At 41.6% G+C, this 26,760-nt stretch overlaps 1 protein-coding gene across 6 annotated transcripts in view; it reads left to right on the forward strand.

Moving 5' to 3' along the window:
- The window catches only part of SNX13 (sorting nexin 13), a 2,094,218-nt gene that overhangs the window by 389,946 nt on the left and 1,677,512 nt on the right, over positions 1-26,760 (forward strand). For all 6 annotated transcript variants that reach the window (XM_069648499.1, XM_069648500.1, XM_069648503.1 and 3 more), the window contains one exon: positions 7,004-7,092. In XM_069648499.1, the coding sequence (XP_069504600.1) occupies positions 7,004-7,092 (89 nt within the window). The remainder of the gene's footprint in view (positions 1-7,003; positions 7,093-26,760) is intronic.

The raw sequence follows: 26,760 nt of genomic DNA on the forward strand, positions 1-26,760 counted from the left end.
AATGCCCTCCCTCTTTTCTTAAGAGAGGAACCGTCCTATCACCTATACTGGAAAAAGACCAAAGAATGGCTCCACGGGCAAGAATCCAGTCACTTCTTTGCAAATATCTTCTACATTGTATTTTTGTTTTATTTGTAACGTGCACCATCAGGCCCGGAAGCATCAGGTTTATTGTGTATATAAACCTGATGTAAATTCGATGTATAGACTTACATTTTCGAACTATATGTTGTTTACATTATGTATATCTGTAAATTTTGTTTTCATTGCTGTACATCTTTTATAATTTGTCTGTATTTTCGTAACATGTAAGACTAGTGCCCAGTTGCCCAAGGGCACGCTGTGCTCTATAAATAAACAAACAGGTGAACCTCCAGGGACACAATCTGACTTGTCTACAGTCCCCTCACCATAGTGCAGGAATCCAGAGTCGAAGATTGACCGGGTGAATACCGTCCTTTGTTGGTGCTCAGAAAAAGGGCACCAAAACTGCAGACTGACCAAGGAGACTGAAGAAATCCGTGCCACGGGTCCTCTCTCAAGACTGCTGCTGAGACATCCCATTCAGAGTCTTTCCTTTCGTCACCAGACTGAGGAATCTGGAGACCGGGTCAGTCGATGCTGCGCAGAGGATTATCCAACTACAAACATTTCTTCTAACATAAGTTACTGTGGGGTGAAAAGGTGTAACTTACCTTGAACCAAGAAGTCGCTCCAGAGTGACTTGAGTGTGCGAAGATGTGTCCAGAGTGACCACTCTACCTCTGACCCAAGTTGTGTCCCATTAAAGAGTTCTTTTGCAGGGTCTCCATTGTTACATCTTCAAGTAACTTACCCTAGAGACTGAAAGTTTCCTGAGGAACTTCTGCTGATCTGCTACTTCCTAAGACTTTAAAGCCACTCCGAACTAATCTTCGTTTATAGTGAAGGATTGGACCTTTAAAGCACTAGTTTGTCCGAAAAGTGTCTCTAAAACATTAAGCTCTGCTGTTGTATGATTAACCAACCTTTTTCCTTCCTAAAGCACTTTCTTGTGTGGTTTTGCTAACTAAATTCAATTACTATATATCTTTGTCTTTATCCAAGAGCACGGTTGGACCGATAATACGGTAGAACTGTCATTAGTGTCAAACTCTGTAACAATAGTGCTGCGTTTTAGGCAAGAATTGATGTAGTAATCCTGTGGGAGACTACACAACACTTGTCCTCTTGATATTAGGTAACCCACCTTTTGATATAGGCCTGTACTACACAGGTTGGTAGTGTGACTGAGCAGCCAGGCTTATCTCAAGAGGGGTAGATGGTGACTTCCCTCACTATGACAGAACTGGCATTTATATATCGCTAGTGCACTTTGTATATTCTGAGGTTTTGCAGAAGGACAAAAGGTTAAACAGGTTCTCAGAGCATGTGAGCACTTAAATCTTCCAATGAAATCTAGATAAAAACCTTTCCCAGCAATAGTTTAAAACCAAGTTATCACCTATGAGTAAGTATCAAAGTCAAATGGACTAGAAGAGTCTTCAGGGAGCCAGGACAGCCAAAGTCAACTGGAGCACAGTCTGTGGAGCTGTGGCACTTCTTGGATAACAACGTCTTGCACAAAGTTAGTTTGTTGAAGAAAATTCACTGTAGGGTCACAAGCTGTTAAACTTGTGAAGGGTAGAGCTGAAATCAACTCTAGCAAGGTAGCTACTGCAAGTCTCAACTGAGAAGAGCAAAGCTAAAGGCACTGAGGTAAGTACCCCAAGACTTTCAGAACCTTTGGTTAGAAGAAGAGTGGTCCAGCTGGCTTCTGTCTGGTTGCAGTGATGCAGATCCTGGGCCTCAGTCGTGGGGACAAGAGGACGTGAGGACGTCTGTAGGACTCCTGCGGCAGCAATTTGGAGGTCATCAGGTCAGCGGCACTTCGCTGTTTCACACGCGTTAAAACCACAACGGATCTTGGATACCGGTTGGGCCTCCTTCATTCCTTGAGTCTTTCACTTTGGTGAGGGGACTCTAGCTCTGGTCGTCCTGCTTCTGGAGCGTCCTGGGGAGACTGAGCTTCTGGCCAGATCACAGACGTTGCACTTGACTACGAATTTCTCGACCCCTGGCACTCGGTTCCTGCAGCAGCAAAGAAGTACAGTCAGTCGGGGAAGATGGTCCAGTGTTCGCCTTGGGGTTAGTTGGTCCCACTAACCCAAGGGAAGAAGTCGTCCCTTCCGGAGCGTCTCTTGTCGATCAGAAAAAGGAGTTTCAGCACAGCAGCTGGGCTTCACCAGGCAATTCAAAGGTCCATGAGGATGCAGCAAGCTTTGTTCAGTTTCTTTGTCGGATTGTTCTTCCCAGTGGTCGACTATAATTTCAGTTGCAAAACCCTTGCCTTTTAAACAGGTTTTTCCCATTCATGCACAGCCTAGTTGTCACTCACACTGCAGGGTGGCTGTCCTAAAAGGACAGCCAGCCAATCTGGACTAGGTGCGTTCAGGCATTCCTAAAGATAAAGACAGGGGACTTTCGGGAACCTCCCTCACTTCCTGCCCTTCCAGACACACTGGCAAAAAAAAGAAGACTGGGACCATTATAACAAAATAGTCACCCATGGGTGCTATATACTGCAGCGGAGGATTCAGCCTGTGGTTGAAAAGCACAATGGTAGGGAAATTAAACCAGTGCCACCAGCCATTCAAAGTAGTAAGGGTAACATAACAAATGTTACATGAGTAGGCTACTAAGTAACCATTTTATGCTGAGTGCTGGACCTACAAAGAGAAAAGGTAAGTAAAGTCAATTTCACTTTACTATTCTTGGGAACAGTACTTCACACAAGAAAAGGTATTTAAATCTTATGAGAAATCTAAAGGATTTCTCTGTGACACTGCACTGAAAGGTGCTGTGTGTCACCATACATAAAAAAACAGAAACGCATAATCCAAATCAGGTCAAAACGCATGAGAGAGTGAGAAAAGGGCTCACTCACTCCAGGGTTAAAATTGAAAAGTCCTAAGCCCAGCAAAATAGCTGGGGGTCTCTAAGATTGAAGGGAATTAGCACAGAAATTAGAATTCTCCCTAACACCGTGAGCAACTACCACTGAAGCAGTGATCTTTGAAAAGTGTGTTTAAGTATTCCCGAGTGTGTTGGTGTATTTAACTGCCTTCCTTGTGTAAATATAATAAATGATATATTTTAATATAACATTTTGAAGTGTGTGTTTATTTGGACTAGTGTTTTTACTGGGTTCAATGTTCTTGCCTACAGCTCACATCTTCCTCCTTTAATGAGCATGAATGCTCTGCCAATCTACCAAGGTTCCTTGAATAGTACAGACTTGTACTAAGAGTTGGGGACCTGTATACCAGAGGAATAGTTTTACAAAGTCTTATCTCAAGTGGACTTTAGGAAAACTCCCCATACAAATATTTGGCTAAGTTGGCCACCCAATCGCAGACCTTAAAAGCCTTGGAGTTGCAGGATTGGCTTGCGTCTTTAGATCTGTAAGAAGCATACTTTCACCTCTCTGTTCATCACAAATATCGAAAATACTTTTGTTTTGTGGTAGGAAGCACTCACTGCAGTTCAGTGCTCCCATTCAGCCCACTTCGGCACTGAGCGTATTCACAAAGATCAATTATAATTATATTTTTGGGGGGAGGAAAGATAGCTCAGGGGCAATGTGTTTGCCTTGGAAGCAAGATAACGCAGTGTAACACTGGTTCCAAACCTGATCCCGCGCTTAGACACCACTCATTGGTATTACGCAGGTTATAAAAGAACAATTATAATTATCATGGCGGTGGTAGCAAACGAGAGTGTTTATCATTTAACCATGATGACTTGCTTCTGCAGGGCAGGTCTAAAGAGTCAGCACTGGAGTCTCTCAGGATGACGTACAATCTTCTACACAGGTTGAAGTGCTTCTTGATTACCTCCACACAACTAGGTCTGGTGAGTAGTGCTGTGCATAGATGAAAGCACGGCTTTCCCTTCCCGAGAGAGAGTGACGCGCTTTCAGACCACGGTAGCCTTCTTGTAAGTAAGCATGAGACTCCAGAAGGATTTTTATTGCGAATGCTAGCGCTCATGGAATTATGAATCTGAATAGTTGCTGAAGCAAGATTTCAGATACAGTGTTTACAGTCGTACCTGAGGAGCCAGTGGTCCCAGTTCAACAAAGACACAAAGGACATTATTCCCCCACCCCCAGAAAAGAGGTTGGTCCTGCATGCCTAGCAAAGCAGGCCCTTGCAGCCCTATTGGGGCCAGGATAATGTCCTTTGTGTCTCTGGACCCCATTCCAGCCCTTGTGCAGGTGGTCAAGCTGGTCAGTCGTGTTCTAGATGGGATGGGAAGCGCTTCTGCAAGATCTTTTAATAAATGGTCTGTACAAAGGCTAGAAGAAGTCCCTTAACATCAAAATGCATTAACTCGGGACTTTTCATCTTCTCAGTATTTTCCCCCTGCTCAGTGTTCTAAGGCAAAGGAGCATTTTTATTGTTTGGACCCCAGAAGAGTTCTCAAATGTTCTCTCTCCAGATCCATGGAGTACCGATTAAGTGCTCAGCTCGTGTAGGTTTCACTGGGGCGTAAGAAAAGGAAAGCAATCATCAAGCAAATCATCTCCAAATGATTTTTCCTTTGTGTCGAAACATGTTAAAAGCTGGCGGATAAAGGGTTACCAGAAGGTCTGCATTCTCACTCAATAAGTTTTAAAACGGGTGTTCCATTCCCTTACATTTCAGACCGCTTTGGGCTTTTCTGCACACTTGCTAAATTCTAATGTATATACCTGGTTGGGGAGGGTACTTGAATGGGTAGGTCGGTCCTACAAATTGTCATTTTAAAATTGCATTCTCTTCGTTTTTCCACCTCATTTATGTTTTTGGCACAAGTCTTTCATGAGATGAAGAGTTTGTAGGAAGAATATATCCATGTGAAGAAGAATTACATTTCTTTGGTAATGAGCTTTCTGATGCATATGATGATTATCCCACTGATTCCTCATCGCCTTCCCTTGTACCTTATATAGTCCAACAATTAGAATTTTGCAATTCTTTTCAGAAAAGTTCAAAGAGGGATAGTTTTGCTGTTCCTTGCCATTGCTGTGGTCAAAAGGCCTAACTGAATAAAGTGGTACCGGCAGCTTTGAGTAAATAAAGGGATGGCATCAGATCAGGTGCTGAATTATGCCAAGCAACCTTGATTGTTGACCTCTGAGCAGCATAGCCTCACCTATTGGCTGACAATTTTCTGGAGGCATATTTCTTATGCTGAGCAATCAGGTGGAACCTTTGTACGAATCAGAAAAAAAAATATTACCAAAGTTTCAAATAAAATCAGTACTCCATGTCGTAAGGGTGTAGAAGAAGGAGACTGACACAAAGGCCTGCCTTGAACTCAAATTAAAGGAACTGTCACAGCGTCCGTCAAATCAAAGTTCCATGTCCTGTCAAATCCCATTCTATCCCTCACACTATAACTAAAGAATAAACGAATAAAGTTCTTCCTTCAGAAGAATGGATCCCTTCTCCTGGTTCTTCAACAGTGTTCAACAATTGTTTTTTCCCAATAGAAAATACCAGGTGGAATGACTCCCTTCCACTGGCTTACCGGTTTCACCCAGTCTTTTATCCATTGCCCAAGAGAATTACTTCCTTCTTCTTGGGTGCACTTTTGTAGTTTCTAATAGGATGTGGGGGAATGACTCCCTTCCTCTGGCTTCTCTTTAGGGACCCAGATCCTTCTTGGGTGATCAGTCATTTCCCATCTGCCACTGCAGTGAGGAAGATGCGATCTTAAGTTCACTTTGCTGAACTTCACAGGGTCCCATACCCTTGTATGCTCAGATTCACGGATGTGCCGAGGAAGTCCACCTCAGATGCACTCTGCAACTTTGTTGGGGTCTCAGTCTTTCAGGGTCCCAGACCCTACCTGGCCCCTCTCTAGACCTTGCGACCCTTCTTGACTCCCCTTGTCCCTACCAGCCTACTCGTAGCTCCCGTTACCTCTGGGACTCCTGCATACAGTGGTAGTTCTTCCTGGGACTGGAGTCTGCCATCAATGCACTCTTCGCGGTTATCTGCGTCCTGCAGTTGCTCATTTCTGGTTTGGCTCCTTGCAGTATTGGTGCGATTCAGGGTCCGTGCTGTCCACTTCCCCCTGGAGGTTGTACCACTGCCTCGCCTTAGGTTTGTAGGACTGACCAACGTCTGGTCCTGGAGAGCAGCCTTCTGCTTCCCGCTGGTGGTTTTTGCTCTCCGGTCTTTGCCGCTTCTCTGCTCCTGCGCCTGACAGTGTCCTTGCCTGCTGCTGCTCCGGGGCTGGGTCAACAGTGTGTTAGTCATTCTTTGGTTTTTAAACTCTGCCAATGTCCATTCCCTCACAGAAGGCTAGAAGGCTGTTCTTGTTTCCACAGATCCATCTGCATTCCTCTGCGTGTCGTCCTCGTGTTAGTTCTTGAGAAAAAGGCATTCTTCATGTTATTTATCATCTTCTTTCCAGTACTTTCAAAAGGATTTATCTTGAGGTATTACTATTGTAACATATAGTTGTATGCTCAATAAGCGGTTGTGGGGTGATGTGACCAGTGTGGGGACTTTATGATTGGACAATGGCGGTGTGACTGTAAGGACTGTACCCTAGGTGGTCGTCCTGGTCCCATTATATCACCCCTAAGGAGACTATTGAGTAGCGGCCTTGCTTCATGAGAAGGTGTTTCTCTAACACAATGGTGCAAACCGCTCAAGTGAACTTTGAGTTTGGTGTTGACATAAAAATATTGGAAGAAATATTTCTACATGTCTCATTGTATCCACTCATTTGTTAGGCAGATAAAGCAGAGTTAACAGCTGAAATTTGTAATTTATCTGACGTTTAAAACATTGTCATTCAAAGTACTTTACTTCTTTGTCTTGTTTGATACAGTTACTGACTTAATTGCTTTTAGTCAATTACCTTTATTTGTCCATGTGCTCAACTGCTTAACCATGTGATTTATTTTGTTTGTTTGTGTCTTTAGGTTTCCTGAAGGATCTGTGCGAGGTTTTACTGTATTTACTTCTACCTCCTGGAGACTTCCAGAACAAGATCATGCGATACTTTGTTAGGGTAAATTCAAACATTTTACAGTATCTTTCATCTACTTCAAAATGTGTGAAATTTTCCCCAAAGACTGTTTTCTTAACCCACACCTTCGGATAACGTTTACTGACACAATGAAGTTTAAAACTCTGTTACATCTGATCCTTTTCGCCTTGCGGCCTCTTTAAGAAATATGTTGCTCTTTAGCTCAGATTTTCTTTATGGCACTTAATTTTAACTTATTTCTACTGTTTTTTTGTTTCTGCCCCAATACCCATCTCAGCTGGTTGCAACATATCCTGCCTGGTTTCTTTGTGTTTTCCTATTCCCAAGTACTGTATAAAATCCATCATATGATTAAACACATCTATCCAAGATGTTCTTGGGAAAATATATCACCTGTTGGTTTATGTGATTAACTTTTTGATCTTCATTTGTTTGCATAACATGCACAGTAAGTATTATTGACTTCTAGGTCAATAATACTGACACTTTTACTGTGTTTGTTGGGTTGATGCTACAAAGGCAGTGGGGACCAATTACAGACAATCAAATAAAATACATTTCTCTATCTCTGCAACTCCCTTCATGAAAACAAGGAATTAACTTGTTTTGATATGATGTGCCATCATAGCTAACTGAGACAATGATCAATCCGTTGATTTTTATCATAGAACTATTTAATGTTTTTGGACTTATAATTGACTTTATTTGCCTCAGGTCGAAACATATTTTGGCACAAGGATACTGAATTGTTTAATATCATTAATGCATTAGGATTAAATATGTATAGAATAAACAAGATTGACCTGAATATATTTTGACTTTGATAATGAGATCATGCGTTCATAATTTGTTCTAATTTAATTATGTACATTTTAGAAATGCAATACTTTTTTAATTTCTTTTTAAAAATTGTATTTGGTTTACAATCTACATATAATAGACAGAAAAACCTTAACAATTTAATACAAAACTTTAAAACAGATTCTTTTCCAAACAGAAGGGAAATAAGAAGAGAAAAAAAGGAAGCAAATAAATTAAAATAAAAGTAAAATAAAAAAAAGAAATTAAAATGGAGACTAAAATGAGAATGTCAGAGACTCGGAGAAACAGCCACTTTCCCCAACCCTGATTTGTTGGAAAGTACATTTGGGTTAGCTGTTGCCTGGTTCTCCATAGTGGGAGCGGCTCCTTGCCTCTTTGTTTTATCTACGAACCCCCCAACCCCTTCATATTCTCTGACTCTTTCAAAAAAGGGGTTCATTTCTTGCCCCGGGAATTTGGCTTTCTTAATGCTTATTTTGGAGTCTAGCAGCACTGATATATAACCTCTTCTTCCCCCCACCTTTCTGGTAGGATAGTTTATTCCACCAGGTGTATAGATTGAAGAAAACCTACCACTGCTGCTGTAAAATGGATTTCATTCCCTGCTATTATTCTGTGCCACATATTCTCTGATGTCAGCCAGTCGGATCTTTCCACAAATCTTCATAGCCTTTTCACCCTTAGGTCCCACGTTCCTTTGCATTCAATTAGTAGGTGTCTCAGGGACTGTTTTTTTTGGCGCCGCACACCCCTCACAGTATTTCACTGCCCTGTTGGGCTGTTTTCGAATTTCCAATATTTCCCACGTGGGTAGTATATTAAGTCGTGCTCTGAGAAAGTTACTCCTAACTTTCTCATCAGGGAATTTTTCTAGGTACCTAGGGAGGGCTCTCAGTCTCTTGTCGATGACCAGGAAGGTATTCTTCGGGGCTGATGATCTTAATTTCCCTATTGTGTCTATCCAGTCTAGTATTTCCAGCTCCCGTTTTACTTTCAAGGGTTTGTTGTCCAGTACCTCAGGGCTCAAGCCTATTCTGGCCAGTGTAGTTTTTGTTTTCAGTTCCAGTCCCTGCAGAATCCCAGATTTCAGTTGATTTATGATGTTCCTTGATATCCTCATATAGTGAGCCACTTTTAAGGTTTGTTATCTCCCTATAGAGGGACCTCAATTTCCATTCTGCTAGACAGTCCAAGGATTTTAGTCCCAACTCAAAGCGCAGCTGCCATCCAGGTCTACTCTACAGTAGATTTAAGGCCCCCTTCTAGATTCTGCCCTCCACCTTTGACTAGTTTAAATCCCACAGTTGCGGTTTGGCTTCTAAACCATACAATAAGATTGGTACCATTTGGATCAGATAGTATTTTATCATTGGAACAACTGAGAATTTACAGTATCTGACTAATTTTGATCAGATGAGGGATTAGCGAGAGGGCTTTGGAGAGCACGTCTTTTTCTACTTTGTAGTTGGCTGGACTCGCATAGATCTTATAAATGCAATACTGTTCTTTCATTATATTTGACATTTGGCGGAAGTTCTCTGGCACATAGATAATTTACTCAGATTATTACTTGGAAGCAAATTACAGTATGCCTACTGTACTGGAGCAGCTATTGGATTTTTCTACAAACAGTTGCACATTTTATTTTGGGATTCCATGTTGCAGAATCCACAAGGTACTGCAAGTCCTTTTTTAACATGATTTTTTTTGCACTATATAACAATTTATTTTTCTGAATTTTTTCTTTTTCTGTCACTGCAAATGAGTGTATACAACCTAGATTTTTATTTTGTTTTAACATGCAAACTAGTGGAAACTAGCTTCAAAAAAGCAGTGTGGGTGGTCTGGTTTAGGGCAATGTTGGGCCAGTATTGTAGTTTTACTTAATGTCTGTTGTCCCTCTGGCCAGTTTCCATTAATTGTTCTAAGCCCTTTCTCCTTTCCTTTTTGGGAAATGCAGAGGTCTAGTACTTCCCTGTTAGGTTATTTTTTTATTTATTTTTATTAAAAGTTTTATTGGTTTCGAACTAAAAAGCAAATGGTACAAACAAAACCTTTAACCGTTTAAAAAAAGAATCAAAAGCCAACCTTCCATCCTTCCAACCACAGCTGCAATACTCTCTCAATTTTCACTGCATGTACTATATCCCATGCAAAACAGGCATAGATGTTCTACTCAGTTCATTTTTTTTTGGCCAATCATTACATTTACAAATTTCAACATAGCTAGAGTGTGCCCTACTTGCTGACCAATCAGAATCCAGTCCCAATATTCTTCCAAGCTTAAAGTTCTCTTCTTATGGGGTACCATGTAAATTGCTCGATCCGTGTTAAGGCTTTCACGTATGGCGATATGGTAGAGAGATTCTACCTCCTTCTTCTTGCAGAACCGACAGGTATTGTTCTCAATCCCATTTTGCTGATGTTTAAACTGGGTTTCTCTTGTTGGCATGATGTCCCTCTATATGATATTCATCCGGCAACGAAAGAGAAATATCCCTATAAAATGGGGGTGGGAACTTACATAGATATGAGGGGGGGAGGGTTCATTTAGTCTTTTTTTTCCATCCACCATTTAAATGAGTATAATGTGATTGGTCTTGCTTCACACTTAATCCAATCGGCTCTTTCCAGACAGGACTTTACTTTCAGCGGATTGCCCTTTAGCAAGTCACTATCCACCTCCAAAGACTGTAATGTCTCTGCCATTACTTCATACCAATGTGATAACAATTTTTCCTTAGAACCCTTTTCTAAATATAGTATGGAATAAGGGGTGGAAGGATCTTGCATTATACATTTTCTGAAAAAAGAAATTTCCTTCCACAGAACAATGGAGGCCATTGATGGTAAACTTAGTTCATGTCGGATTTTAGCTATAGATAGACACATTGGCAGCCTTAAGAATTTTCGCCAGAAATGGCCTTCCATTTGTGGCCATACTTTTTTGTTTAGATATAATGAGGTCTCTGCATAAGTAAGAACTTGAATAACTTTTTGTCAACAAAAAGTCTGAATCGGTAGCATAGAGAAGGCCCCATAACGTCTGTGTATGGCGATTCCTCGATTCCTCAAGGATTGGAGTTTCAATTTCAGCCAGGACACATGACCACTTTCATTAATATTTCTTTTAATTTTCACACCCAGATATATAATAGTATTAACCATGTCCATGCGCAACTCACCGACCTTCCATGAAAACAATGTTTTATTCCTTTTCCTGATTAAGATGTGGGATTTCCCTACATTCATTTTGATGCCATTGATGTTTAGGTAGTTGTTAAAGGCTGTTATTCTCTGTTGCAGACCGATTTCCGTCTGATCTAAGAAAACAAGATTGTCTGCATATAGTAGCCACGCCAATTCACATCCATTTAGTTTAGATGTCATTTTGTGAGATAGCCAAATCAGATAGGTAGAGACTAAATAAAATGGGAGCAAGCACACATCTTTGTTTTAAACCACGGAAAGTCCAGCTTTTCCTGGACAGCCGACCATCTGATCCAAGTCTAATCCGTATAGAGGTACCAGAATACAAAGCTTACAATGGATTTGCTGGGGTATCCGTACAATGCAACAAAGGGGCTGATACATTTCGATTGGCCACCTTGATACGGTGATCTTCAGTATAATGAACAGACAGGACAGCGCTAGAGAATCCCTGTGTCCATCGTTTTTCCTGACAAGGGGAACTCCCCTTCCTTAATAAGGACTTGGCATCTCCTGTGTCGACCATGAATGAAAATGTTTGGTCACCTATCTGGGGTTCCTCTTCTGGATTGATGTAAATGGACACGACTAGACACCTCAAAGCTCCCGTTGGGCTGTCCTACTACTGGTACAGATTAGCACCTGGGAGAGGGAAAGGATTTCCCCCGAAAACAGTGTAGTGCGAAACTGTCCCTTAAGTAAATGATACCTTGCCCTGTCCGTACGACCACCTTACTAGTTAACTAATTCTCTTTTCCATCAAAAATGTGCCTTCTACTTAGAATACATGTGTAACAGCTAACCGTGGAGAAAAGCACCCCATTGTGTGGCTGCATTTGCAGTTTTAATATTGTATCTTTCTACGTGCATGAATATCTAGTATATATAAATTCTAAATAATTGTAAGTCTAGAAGTAGCATATTAACTCCATTTGATTCATGTGGATTTGCAACACTATCCCAGTTTGCTGCCATCCACCCGTAATCAATATGGTGTATGCAACATGAAGCCCTCGTAATCGTTGACCCTCCTCGACCACCCCGACACAGGTTACCAGAAACCTAGCTACAGCAGGATTGCACATTGAATATTGTATACTTGGCTTGATCTGGTATGTTTTCAAAATAGTATTACATTTCTGGTAATGTGTTCGTTTGCAATACTGTTATTGGTTAGGGTGACATGACTTTGAGTTGGTCCACATATATTTAGAAGGTGGCTACAGTGCGTTGGATTTAAAATAGTCACTCTAACTTGATCAGGTGTTCTTTATGATAGTTAGCGAGTCAGTTTATGGCTGACCCAACAGTGCCCATCTGATCTCTTCAGTCCAAGGATGTTAGTTGACGGTTGTCGACATTATCAGGTGTACAAAGGGTTACTTTTATGTTTTAGTCCAGTGATTGTAGAATTTTTTTCTCATGTAGAGGTAGACGTTTCACCTTAATTTTTGGTGGAACACAGATTGGTGCTTGTATAATAGTTTGGTTGCCGAATCACTGTTTCTGAAATAAGTGTAATATGGGATCACTCTTACGTAATCCAGGCTCTGCCTACTTTCTGTAGGGTAACAGGCCATGGAGTGTGCTGGCATAGTACGACTGTAGCCATGTTGTGACTGGAGACTTAGAAAAGATGCCACAGATACTACTATGGTTGCTCTGCCCGGTAAGCGGATGGGTAACTTGTTAGAAGTGTCTACTCAATTCACTGTGAGAGCACAACGGGTTTATAGTCATGAGAATGCCATTGTTGTTAGTTACTGTTGCTATTTTTTTATGCCATGTTCCAGATTGTGGAATGTGAACCTGTTAGGCAAAGTTTGAATGCAATACCCTCTGGGAACACTACAAGTAACTGACTACAGGTATAGGCAACCCAACCTTTGGTATAAGCGTGTACTGCACAGTTTTGGTAGCATGTTGAACAGCCAGGCTTATCTCAGGAGGGGAAATGTGAGCTGTAGTGGAGTTGCACAAAGGTTCACATTTACAGGTATTCAAATAAACTCTTACACTCAAGGTTTCTTTCATAAATAATTATTAATTTATCAGTCAGTTATGAAGCCTTCTTCAGAAGGGAGCAATAGAATAGTAACACACAAATATACTTCAATACTGTATCTGAATCATTTTGGGATGGCCCACAGACATAACCTACACACACAGGTGACTTCAAGGGTGCTGGAGACATTAATATCTTACTGTTAGCATTCAAAACACTCTTTAAAAGTTGGTAAAAGGCAAAGGTTATTAGAACACAAGAGATCACAAATATTCTTAAGCAGTGCAGATAATTTTAGAGTTCACTAGAAGAGTCATTCAATTCAATAGGCTAAGCCAAAGTCAATGGGCAAAAGTCTTGGATAGGATAAGCACTTCTGGTGTCAATGGAAAAGTCTTCGCACAAGTTCTTAGGAGTCTTTGATGAAAAGAAGAATCAAATGTAGGGCCACAAGCTGATTAGACTTGTGAGTTGTGGAAGTTACAAGCACTTCTACAGTAAGAGGTAAGTTCTCTTAGACTTGTTTTACAGTACCTTGGTAAAGAAGAAAAGATGCAGCTGATGACTTCTGTTCCTGTGCAGCTCTGCAGATCTCACTGTTCCAGGGCCTCAGTCGTGGGCACAAGAGGGAGGATGTTGGGGGACTCCTGCAATGCACTGGGACTGCCAAACCCCACGACCGGCAAACTTCATTTCAGTGGCTGTTTCGCGTTTCAGCTACCTCAAATAGCAACAATGCGGTCCCTGGCTGTCAAGGTGGACTGTACTTGCTTCTGGAGTCCCGCACTCTGCTGAAGGGGCTCAGGCTTGGTCAGTCCTGCTTCGTGGGAGTCTGGAGGATCTTCCAAAAGCTTTAGGCCAGCTTAAGGTACTTAAAGGTAACGCACACAATCTTGGGTCCCTCTCCCTGGCTATATGGTTTCCTGCAGTAACTCTGAGGAAATTCAACCGACTCCGAGATGGGTGTCCAGGTGGCTTACTTTGGAGTTGATTGGTCCCACCAACTCAAAGGGAGAAGTCGTCCTTGTGGGGGCTTCTCTGTCGATGGGAACTTGGCTTTTCGCACTACAGCAGGGCTTCCATGGGCAAACCAACAGTCCAGAAGTTGCAGCAGGCATCCTCTTCAAGCTCTTCTTCGGTTCTTTCGTCCAGTGGTCGACTCTGCCTTCCAAGCCAAAAGACTTGCCTTTTATTCAATTCTCTCCCATTCATTCTAGCCTAGCTGTTACTCACCCAGCAGGGTGGCTGTCCTTGCCGGACAGTCAGCCAGCCAATCACCACAGAGTGCATTTGGGTCTCCTACGAGACTAAGCACAGGGAGTTTCGGGCACCTCCCTCACTTCCTGCCTACCCCAGACACTCTGGAGCCAGAGGCGGGTTTCACTCCTGAAGCCCACCAAAGGCGAAATGAACAAAGAGACAAAACCTGGTTTGGCGTGCACAGAAACTCTGTAGAAGCACCTTTACACAAAGTCATGGCGAAATAAGAAGACCAGGGACCATTTTGTCCAAGATGGCTCTGCACCATTTTGAAAAAGATGGCTCCCGAGGTTAGCGTTACCAGAGCTGCCAACAGCTACGGTAAATGCAAACCACTGCCACCAGCCATTCTGTGAGGAAAGGGTAACATAAAAATGTTACAGGAGCATTTAGACACAGGATAATAAGAAACCCCTCCAGCAGTCTATTGTAAGATAGGGTGTACTGGGTCTAGTAAGTACAATGCTAAGTAAAGTCAATTTCACTTTACTGCTCTGAGAAACAGTTTATCCCAGCGAAGGTATTTAAACCTTGGGAAATCTAAAAGATTTCCCTGTGTCACTGCACTGAAGGTGCTGTGTGACACAATTGTGAAAGATGATGACTATGGAGTTTGTCAGACTCCATAACCAAAAGAAACACAGAGCTAAAATTCACACAAAAATACATGAGAGAATGGGGAAAAGGGTCACTCTCTCGCCAGGTTAAAAAAATCAAGTCCTCAAAACCCAGCAAAGTTGCTGGGGGTCTCTAAGGTGGAGGGAATTAGCACATTTTTGAGAATTCTCCCTAACAGAAGCATTAACATACTCTAGGTTCTATGCTCAGTCAGTTGGATGCAGTTTGCCTGGCTGGGGGTCGTCCTCCATTGAGCTTAAATAAAGCAACCCTTTGAGCATATTTCAAAGTGTAGGAGTATCATTCATAACATTGGCGATAAGGATCTGGCTCAAGCGACGACCCCCGGCGGCTCTGTGTGGAACTGATGGTGGAGTGAGGGACCATTGTGAGGGAAGGAGAGCGGTGGCCTGCTGACAGATACCCACAAGTGACTGCACATTGGGAACATGGAAGAGCTCTGTTTGCGGCAGCTCTGACAAGCAGCTATTCATTCCCTCTTAACCAAGCCTGGCCGTAGCATCGGAGGGCTGGGAGGAGTAACCTTAACTGAAAGGACATTGGGAGTTAAACAGCTCTGTTTTTATCAGACTGAGAGAGACTGCGTGGGATCTGGCAATCGAGGGAGGAGCTAGTGTGTAAATACACCTTTGTCAGGACATTGGTGCCCTTTCGGCTGTGGCGCGAAGCAAAGCGGTGAGGATATCAGTTTCGTTTACTTTTGGACACAGATGCGCCCCATCGCCACAGCGACTCAATAAACACATCTACAGTGAAGGATGAAGCGCAACGTCATGTTCCCAATACATCAGGTTACTGCGGCAACATAAGCATACTAGGAGGGATCAGAGGATAGCACCTAGAGGTGTGAATTTCGTGGTGGCCATTTTGGGTTGCCACATCAACCTTTTGTCAAGAAGCGCCGCGGGGTGAACTCTTCGATCTGGTCTATGCCACCTGCATTCGTTTGGGTTTTCAGCTCAAGAGCGGTTCTCAACAGATATTGTTGCATGCGGTGAGTGTCTAGTTGAGTATATGGAGTATGCTTGATGTACTTCTGCAAACGGGAACGTTATGACTTTATATGTGGAGGAAAAGTAATGCTTGATGTTTGGCATTCTGCAGAACAGCGGTGGGGGAGCAGTCATCAAATTGTGAAGGGATAATAACACCTGCTGATTGGGGCTCACTGAACAGTGTTGTGAGTTCAGCCAAAGTTGTAAATTTGTTACCTTCCAATCGAGCAGCATGGCCAACGTTCCAGCACAAGTATTCTTCATGGCAATTCCGGGAAAGCCCAGAATACGTTGATCAGATTGGAGGGAGGGATTCACGAAGTATGCTCTGGCCATGTTTGGAGCAAATTACTCTGAGAAAAGAAGCGTTGTTATTTCATTATTTGGGGCTAGCGGGACAGGATGTTTTGAGGAAGCTGCCTGAACCAATTGAGTTGGGAGATGCTGGCCCATATGAAGGAACACTAGCAAAACTCGATAAACATTACGAGGTAGAAGAAAATGTAATTTTGGAAAGATACAAGTTTGCTACCAGGGAGCAGAAAGATGGTGAAAGTATAGAGGATTTCATAACTGCTCCCAGGGGTCTAGCTGTGAAGTGCAGGTTTACACATTGTCATGACAAGCATCTAAGAGATCAGCTAATGATCGGGTGTTCCAATGATATCAGGAAAGAATTGTGGAAGGAACGCAATCCCATGTTAGAGAGGGCGATAGAAATAGCAAAGACTGTGGAACACACAGGGAAGTGCATTAGGACACTTCAAGTGGACAAAACCAGTGAACAGGGCACTGAAAACTCAAAAGTGGAGGATGGGGTTATACATAAAGTTTCCAAATCAGCACAAACAGTCTTCAAGTAGTACCCTGAAGAAACATGAGAAATCTTACAGAAGGTCAGAGGATCACAGTGAGAACAAGAGTTTCGGCAACCAGGTTGTGGGTTGACAATGGGTCCCTTCAAGGGATGGGAGGGCTCCGTCAAGAGATTTTGGGATTTCGAAAGAGTTCAAGGGAGTGCCTGGCAGAAGGTGTTACAGATGTAGGATTGCGTCACGTCTAGCATTTGACAAAGACTGTTTGTCTATTCATATAGTAGGTCGGGAATGCGGCAGGAAAGGGCATCTCTGGAGGGGCTCCAGCTCAGGCCCATTAAGTATGTGCGAGTTACGATTATGATGATTATCGTGAGGTGGGGAGAGAAGTAGTGCACTCTGTGAATGCCACTGCAGAAAAGGTGAAGAAAGCGAAACCTTATGCGATGGTATTGATTTGAGGTGTGCCTGTATCCATGTTGATAGTGGTGCGGTTTACACCTTGATCAGTTTGGAAGTTTAAAAAGAAAAATGTCAATGCTGCACGTTGTGGGAGGATGGAATAAGGCCAACTGCTTATGTAGATGTACCTATAGAAAATGTAGGTTTTTTTTTAAGGGGATTTACAGTTCAAAGGGAGGACGTCTGTGGGCACTATATACATAGCAAACAGAGGAGGTGAACTTCTCTCTTGGAGCGATCAGGCAGATCTGAAAATTAGACTGGATGCGAGTCATCCAGATCAGGTGTTGACAGTGAAGGGGGTGGAACCGAAACCTAATGGAGAGCGGGTCGGAAGCGAACAAAGGGTCAATAAACTTGGTTGTTTAAGAAGCTTTGTTCACAAAATTAGGTTGATGGATGGGGCAGAGCCAAAGGTGGCCAAACTGTGCACCATTCCTTTAGTTCTATGGAAACATGTGGAGAATGAATTGAAGAAAATGGAAAGGGATGGAATTGAGAGGGTACAGGCAACTGAATGGGTCAGTCCCATAGTTTTAAGGAAATCGAATGGGCTCATCAGATTGTGTATTGATTTGAGACATTTGAATAGCATGGTGATAGTGGACAGATTCCCATTACCCAGGATTGATGACCTGCTGGTGGGTGTGTCCGGGGCGAAGTGTTTTCGATATTAGTTCTTAAATCAGCATATCATCAAATTGAACTGCACAAGGAGTCAAAAGATGTTACAGCTTTTATCACACCGATAGGCTTGTTTAGGTGCAAGAGAATGCCTTTTGGGTTAGTCTCTGCAGCAAGTGTTTTTCAAAGTATCATGTACAGGTTGCTGGGAGATGAGTGGCGTTATGTGCTGTCAGGATGATGTGTTGGTGTGTGGGCGGAATGAAGTTGAGCATGAACGGCTGAAGAGAGCGATGACGTTTTTGGGTGAAGCAGGTTTGACGATTACCATGGGGGAAAAAAACATTCAAAGCCAACAAGGTTGTTTATCTTGGTCACGAAATTTCGGGAGAGGGTGTAAAACTCAGAGGATGCTATAGAATCCATAAGGTGTATGGAAGCACCCAAATGCAAGGGCGATGTGCTATTGTTTCTAGGGATGGTAGAGTTTTATGGAACTTTCATTAAGGGTCTCTTGGATAGGACCAGGAGCATGAGGAAACTTGCCTGTAAAGGGGTAGTTTTTAATTGGGATGAGAAGTGCAAGAGAGAGTTTGAGGATGTCAAGACAGCAGTGTCTAATGCACCGATTCTGAAAACGTTTGAGGAAGGCAAGGAAACTCTGATTTTTGTGGATGCCAGTGATTATGGCTTGGCAGCTGTGATGCAAGAAGATAATTTGGGTCTGCACACCGTAGCATTTGCATCTAGGACTCTGAAAAATGCAGAATGTAGATACTCAGTGGTTGAAAAGGAGGCTTTAGCCTGTGTATGGGTGTGGAAAAATTTAAGAGGTATTTATGGGGAAGAGAATTAATTATTTGTACAGACCATAAACCATTAGTCAGCATTTTTTCTAATGGAGGATTGGAAGGTGTCTCCTGGCGCATCATGAAGTGGGCGAGTGCACTGCAGAGGTTGCAATTTTCCATGGTTCATGTGCGAGGTGACTGTAATGTTGTAGAGGATGCCTTGTCTAGATCGGTGGAACAGAGGAAGGTGGAGCAGTTTGGGCAGGAAGAGGATGAGGTAGGAGAGATTTTCCAGGCGCACTGCAGTTTAAAGGAAAATTAGTGGGATACAGCGTGTTTGGAAGATGCATTATATAAAAGATTGTTGGCAATGGTTGTTAGGAAGAATTCTCATAAGTGTGCTAATTCCTCTTTACCTTAGAGACATCCCAGCTCTTTTGCTGACCATTGGGACTTTTTACTTGCATTATATTTTCATGTGTGTTACACAGCACCCTCAGTGCAGTGACACAGGGATGTCTTTTTTTAGACTTTCAAAAGGTTTAAATACCTTCTCTGGGATGAACTCCTGTTTCCCAAAGAATGTAAAGTTAAATTGACTTTTGCATTCCTAGACCCAGCACACACTATCTTCCATTCAAGTGCTGGAGGGGTTACCTAGTATCCCCTGTGTCTAGAAACTCATGTAGCAGTCAAATGCTTCCCTTTCCTATTGAAATGGCTGGTGGCAGTGGTTTTATAACGAACTACCATGATTTTTCCCGACCGCGAACACCAGAAGATAAAAATCGAGGGGGCCCTGTTTTTCAAGATGGCGCCTTAAGCCCCTTTGTTTAAACAGGTCCCGGTCTTTTTTCGCCATTTCTTTTTGGAAAGGTCCTTCTAATTTTTGTCTCTGCATGCCAAACCAGGTTAGGTCCCCTTGTTTCTATGCCTTTGGTGGGCTTCAGGGCTGAAGACAGCCTCTGGTGTCTGAGTGTCTGGGGTGGGCAGGAAGTGAGGGAGATGCCCAAAACACCTTGTGCTTAGTCTCCTAGGAGACCCAAATGCACTCTGGCTTGAATGGCTGGCTGACTGTCCGGCAAAGACAGCCACCCTGCTGGGTGAATTGCAGCTAGGCTGGAATGAAAAGGAGAAAACTGTTTAAAAGGTGAGTCTCTTGGACTGGAAAGCCGAGTCGACCACTGGAACGAAAGAACCGAAGACGAGCTGGAAGAGGACGGCTGCTGCAACTCCTGGACCGTTGGTTTGACCGGTGAAGCCCTGCTGCATGTCTGAATTGCCAAGTTCATCTCGACAGAGAAGCCCCTTCAAGGACCACTTCTTCATTTGAGTTGGTGGCACCAATCAACTCATAAGCCACCTGGATACCATTCTCGGAACTGGTTAGGATTAATCAGGGGGAAGGATACCAGCATGTGTGCTTGACGACAGCTACTCGAATCGAAGATCTTCCATTTTGCCAGCTTGTTTGATCTGTCCCTGTGCAGTGCAGGAGTCCCCCGACGGAGGCCCAGGAACAGCGAGATCTGCAGGAACTGCCAGGAACCAACGTTTTCAGCTGCATCTTTTCTTCTTATTAAGGTACTGTGCCAACCCGATTGAGAGAACTTGCATCTTGCGGTGAAAGTTCGGGGAAACTTTTCCATCTTGCAGGCCTAATCAGCTTGTGACAAGTGGGTGAAGTGTAGAGATGCACACCTATAAAATTAACGAATTCATGATTTAAGTTCCAAATTCAGTCTGATTGGTCAATTTTTCAAAACAACTGTAGGTGCTCCCAGAGAGTAAAGTGCTACCTTTACTAAGAAATACTGAAGCTGGGAAGATTCACTGCAAAAGCACGGTGAATGAACTGAGGCACTGAGCCAACTTTAGAGATCGCACCCGAACTCGCATTTAGTAATGTCATTCTCAAAAATTGGTTCATTAACCACTAATAAAGCTGAAACATTGGCATTTTCTGAAGAAGAAGCTGCAAAGATTTTGAAATTAATCAAACATACTGAACAAGACTTAAGGGCATCGGCAAAACCTGAGGAGTTAGTATATCAATTGGAGCGATTAATCAGACGTGAAATCAGTCAAAGACTCCATGCAACCACGTTAACTCAATATTACAAATCCCAACGCATTCCACGAGGACTCAGAATAGACTTGGAGCCAACCCTCTGCAAAGAGAATCCCGTATTTGTTAAACGGTGGAGACTTATATTAAATAAGTGTTCATTAGATCTTATCATTTTAACTATTGAAGAACTATCTAAATCTCTTACAACCATTGAAGTTGACCTAGAGAATACTAAAAAATCCTTGGGCACCTTTATGTCAAAGGATGAATTAACAGCCTTACTGGCGGAAATAGATAATAAGCTCGATACATACAAAAAAGAAATTGAATCGAAAAAAATTAGAAAATTCAGAAGAGACACATTAGACTACAAATTAGATATAGTCTACACTTGGAAATCTTATTATCAAGAAAAAGACAATCAAAGGATCTCTAGACCAGTCTGGAATAGAAATAAAAAACCAACAAATCCAGGGTCAGCACCGACATCATCGGACGCCTCTAGTGCGGAAACAGATAACACCGAAGTACCAATTGAAGTCGAACCAGAAGAAACAAGAGACGCCAGAAGTGAAACAAGAGGATCTAGTCAAATCCCGAGCACCTCGAAGCCTTCTACGGAAACATCACCTGCCACGTACTCTTTTTTAGACAGAATAAGACACGAAGAGGGAAAAAGAAAAAATCCAACCAGAAAAGTGAATTACCCAGCAAAGAAAACCTAGTGGTGAACATTTCAAAATATAGACTTTCCAATTTCGAATGTGAAACACTGCAAAAGGGCATTTCATTTGTACCTCATTACAATACGACCTTGTTGAAAGAAAAAATAGCCTTTTTCAAACTAATGCGCAAAATGAAATTAAAATTGTTCTTTGATGTTATGGACATTCCTGAGAATATACGACCTTCCAAATACCTGGAAATGAAACCAAAAAGCACATTTACACCGCCGACTCAGAATGCAACACTTGAGTCGTTTCAGAAATTGGTATTAAAAGATCTGAAAAAACTTAAATTCCAAAGTAGAAGGAAAGGAAATTTGAACCATAGAGAAAAACAGGCATTAGAGCAACTTTGGCAAAATCCAGACATCATACTCAAACCTGCTGATAAAGGAGGAGCCCTTGTCATTATGGATACAGAGAAATATAAGATGGAAGTAACACGACAATTGGAAGATCAAGATACGTACCTTGAGATCTTTGAAGATCCAACAGAAAGAATCAGAACAATAATTAACAGAACTCTAGATGAAGCTATGGAATCAAATATAATCACTGAAAAAACAAAACGATTCTTGAACAATCTATATCCAATAATGCCGGTGATCTATATATTGCCGAAAATTCACAAGAACCTTCTTAATCCACCAGGAAGGCCAATAATTGCAGCAAGCAATAGCTTACTTGAACCAATTGCACAGTTTATTGACCGAGTTATTCAGCCATTGACTCGGACCAGCAGTACCTACATTCAAGACACGAATGATTTTCTAAGAAAGCTCGAAACTGTCACATTCAATCCAGAAACTGATCTTTTGTTCACAATGGATGTCACAAGCTTATATACTAACATCACACATCAAGGAGGACTGGAGGCAATGGAATGGAAGTTATTGAAAAGTGGAGAACAGGTGAAGAGTGATCCTTTATTTATTCTCAAATTACTGAGCATTGTACTTGAGAATAATTTTTTCTCTTTTGAAAAGCGATACTTCATTCAAATTTCTGGAACTTCAATGGGTGCAGCCATGGCACCTAGCTATGCCAATATATATATATGGCTTATTTGGAAGAAACAGGAGTGATTCATAATCCAAGATGGAACAACAAATTGAAATTCTTTACTAGGTTTATTGATGACCTTTTTGGAGTTTGGCATGGGTCTGAAGACGAAATCCATGAATTTTTTGATTACATGAATGGATTGGCGCCAAGAATTAAGTTTACTCACAAGACCAGTAAAACTTACATTGATTTTTTGGATGTTAAAGTGTATTGGAAAATCGACAAATTGGCTACAACAATTTACAATAAGGAAACCGACAGGAACAGTTTACTTTTGGCCACAAGTTTCCATCCCAGGAAAACCATCACAAGTATACCCTTGAGCCAATTTTTACGTTATAGGCGTATTATCTCTGACGAAGAAGATTTTGAGAGAAAATCGATGGAATTAAAAAAATTCATTAAAAGAGGCTACAGCGAGCCAGTTCTTTCTGAACATTACTCGACGGTGAGAGATATTCCAAGAACAGTGGCCCTTGAGCCTAAAATAAAATCAAAAGAAGATGAGTTAGTGTATGTCACTACTTACTCCCAACAAAGTGGTAAAATAAAAAAATATCATCAAGAATAACTGGAATGTATTGTCATTAGATCCAACACTTGAAAAATTATTCCCCACTCCTCCACTTTTTGCTTACAGCAAGAGCAAATCGCTGAAAGACCACTTAATTAAATCTGATTTCTCGCAAAAAACTAAAGTGGAACAAACATACAGGGGCACACTAACATGTAACAATTGTAATTGTTGCAATAACGTACTGAGGGGTAATTCTATCTGCCATCCTCATAATGGAAAAAAACATCTCATTATTGCATACATCTACCTGTGATACTAAACATGTAATATATGGAATAAAATGCCCTTGTGGCATATATTACGTCGGACTCACCAGTAGAAAAGCTAAAGTGAGATGGGGAGAACATAAGTCAAACATAAGGAATTGTTCTACGAAATCACCTGTAGCACAACACTTTATGGCAGAAAGACACACCATTGCACAGATGAAATTCGTGATTTTGGAATCCGTTAAACTCCCAAGAAGGGGGTGCAATCTGATGAAATTATTACAACAGAGAGAGATCTTTTGGATCGAGAAGCTTGACACTATGTATCCCCGTGGAATGAATATTGATTGGGATCTGGACTGTTTTTTGTGATTATTTTAAGTGGGAATAGATGTGACAATGCAATTCTGTTGAAATTAGCGGTAAAGGGATTGAGACTCTCTTCTTCTGATGCTAACATATAGGCATATTACACTACTGTGCCTTTTTGGAACGATGTACCCACATTTAGGAAGTGGTACACACTGTATATTTTTAAATGTGATTATGTGTTTGGAGATGGGTTTTTCTTTAAATCAGTTACCCTTGCTGCTACTTGCAGTGTTGGGATGTATTTCTCTGTTGCATTGATGTTGAATGACCACAACAAAATATAAGTTATACGTTGAACCACTTACAACATAGTAATATTCTCCCTTAAACTTGGTATCATTATGAGCACAAATAGACTAGGCAGAGAACTAGATGCACATAGCTAATAACGTCTTTATCCATTCTAAGATGGCGCCCACGCTCGAGTAGCCATAGAAATAATAGGACATTGAAGGTAGAAGCATTACCATGGTACCCGCGTTTCTTCAATTGAGACGGCAGAGGTAAACAGACATTGGGAGCGTGCAGAGATTAATTCAGAGGGGACTTATATGTTCAAGGTATCTTTCAAGTTACGAGATAGAAACCATACATTTAATGTTATGGCCATATATATAGTACCTGCATATCGCATACTCTGTTTTGGTTTTTACAGCAGAGACTGTTTTCTTCAATTCACGAACACGAGTGAATCGAGTGATCTTGCCGTGACTCGCATCAGGCTAGATGGTACACTGAATGCTGTCCTCGAGACAGGTAGGCTGTCTCTCCTTAATTACATACACATTGAAATATGTTAGTAAACCCTGAAATTTAGCATATAACACATGTTACAGGTCCGGTATCAGAATTCAACCCGACACATTGAGAATCCACCAAGTTTCCTCTACCGACCTAAACAGATTGATTTTGGTCACATATATTTTTTAGGTAAGATTTAGATTGTTTTCATTTGTACATCTGCATTGTTGGATTAAAACATGTGTGGTGACAGGGAGACCCAGCGCTATAATTTTGGCGCTTGCTCCCCCTGAGCCACACTTTACTCCTTTTTCGCTTCTGGATAATACGTATATGCATATGTTTTTCAGTTAACTTACAGTCTACAAGAATGTAAATATTTGGACTTAACTCCAGGTCCACCAACAAGGTTAGTGCCACGTTATACCGTTAAGTATTCAGTATTATTACTCATGTACTTTAAAATTACAACTCCCATTGAAATACTTTTGTAATTATTTGCAGGAGGGATTTAAAGAACCTTCACCCAATATATATAACCTGAAGAAGGGAGTTTATCGCCCGAAACGCGTAGTTAAGAAGAGAAGACATTCGTTATACAAACATCACACAATTGAAGTCTACTCATATATTGGGACTTGATTTGATTTTTTTCGATATTTTTTTGAATTTTGTTATGGAATTGTTTTTATGTTTATGAAGTTACTGTTGAAGCGCAATGCACATTTGTCACGTGAAGGACTTAGTGGTTTCTTTCACTGTTGTCAGAATTTGTATTAATAATAGAGCCTGTGTATGCTGAAATACTAATATATGTTCTTTATATAAAATTTGATACTAAACAGTGTACTCTACACAATTGTTTTTGATTTGAATTATTTTGATTACTACATACTTATTGATGTTTCCTTACATATAACTAAACTATTGCAACATTTGTTGCTTATTGCTGTGCCTCAGTTCATTCACCGTGCTTTTGCAGTGAATCTTCCCAGCTTCACTAATCAGCTTGTGACCCAACATATGATTATGTTTCGTACAAACTATTTCTGAGAACTTTGGCAAAGACTTTACCATTTACTACAAGAACTGCTCTTTACTATCCAAGACACTAGTCCATTGACTTTGGCCTAGGCCTATTGAACTGAATCGAGTCCTCTAGTGTACTGAAACTATTTGCCCTGCCTAAGAAAATATTTGTGATCTATTCTATTAACTTGTGTCTTTTTGCTCCCATTTAAAGTAACTGAAATGCCAATTTGCTCCTATTTCAGGGGAGCCTAATTTACTCAAACGTATTGGTTTGTTATTGAAGTGTATTTGTGTATGATATTAAGTTGCCTCCTTCTAGTGAATGTTTTCTAAATGACTGTGTAATAAATGTATATGTGTTTTACCAAGAAACCTTGAGTGCAAGTGTCTACTTGAACCACTGTGATTGTAAAACCTCTGTGTAACCTCTTTTACTGCTCACATTCCCTTTTGAGATAAGCTTGGCTGCTCAGCTCGCTACCACAAACTGTGTAGTACAGACTTATACCAAAGGTTGGTTTTGCTTACACCTTTAGTCCTAATTGTATGTGGTGGTCCCAGAGGGTACTGCATGAAATTCTGCCTAACAATGGTCATAAGGAATGACATTAAGAGAAGAGATGATACCATGGAAGGATATGGTATGGTCAAGAATGAACTCTGGGTAGAAAAGAATCACTTGTACAGAGGACATCAGTTGGTGGTACGATGCTGGATGAGGAAAGCAGTAGTGGATTTGGCACATGTTGGTCATTTGCGGGTGGCTAGGATGAAGGGACTTGTGAGGTCCGATTTCTGGTGGCCCAGTGTGGATAGAGATGTAGAAGAGCAGGTGAAGATGTGTACGGAGTGTGTGGAGGGTGATAAAGGACTTGTAGTGCAGAACGTTCCCATGGTAGTGAGTAAGTGCCCCAGAGTACCGTGGGTTGTAGTGGCTCTAGATCATTTAGGGTCATTTAACATTAGAGTTAACCTGTTGTTAAAATGGCCCGAGGTATGTGTTCTAAAGGACATTTCGAGTGGCAGTATTATTCGCTTCCTGGAAAAGTTATCCTGGAGGGATGGTTTCCCTAAGAAGTGTCTCTCGAAAATGGTTCTCAACTGGTGTGAATTTTTGGGTAAATATGGTGTGGAACAAGTCACCACATCCTTTTACCACCCCCAGAGGAATGGATGTGTAGAACACTTTAACAGGACACTCATGGAGGCCATCGGGATAGCAGTGGCTACGGGAGGTGATTGGGTGTGCACCGTGATGGAACTAACTTTTCAAT

The sequence above is a fragment of the Ambystoma mexicanum genome, chromosome 2q, assembly GCF_040938575.1.
Source record: "Ambystoma mexicanum isolate Mex_15411 chromosome 2q, UKY_AmexF1_1, whole genome shotgun sequence".
Lineage (NCBI taxonomy): Eukaryota > Metazoa > Chordata > Amphibia > Caudata > Ambystomatidae > Ambystoma > Ambystoma mexicanum.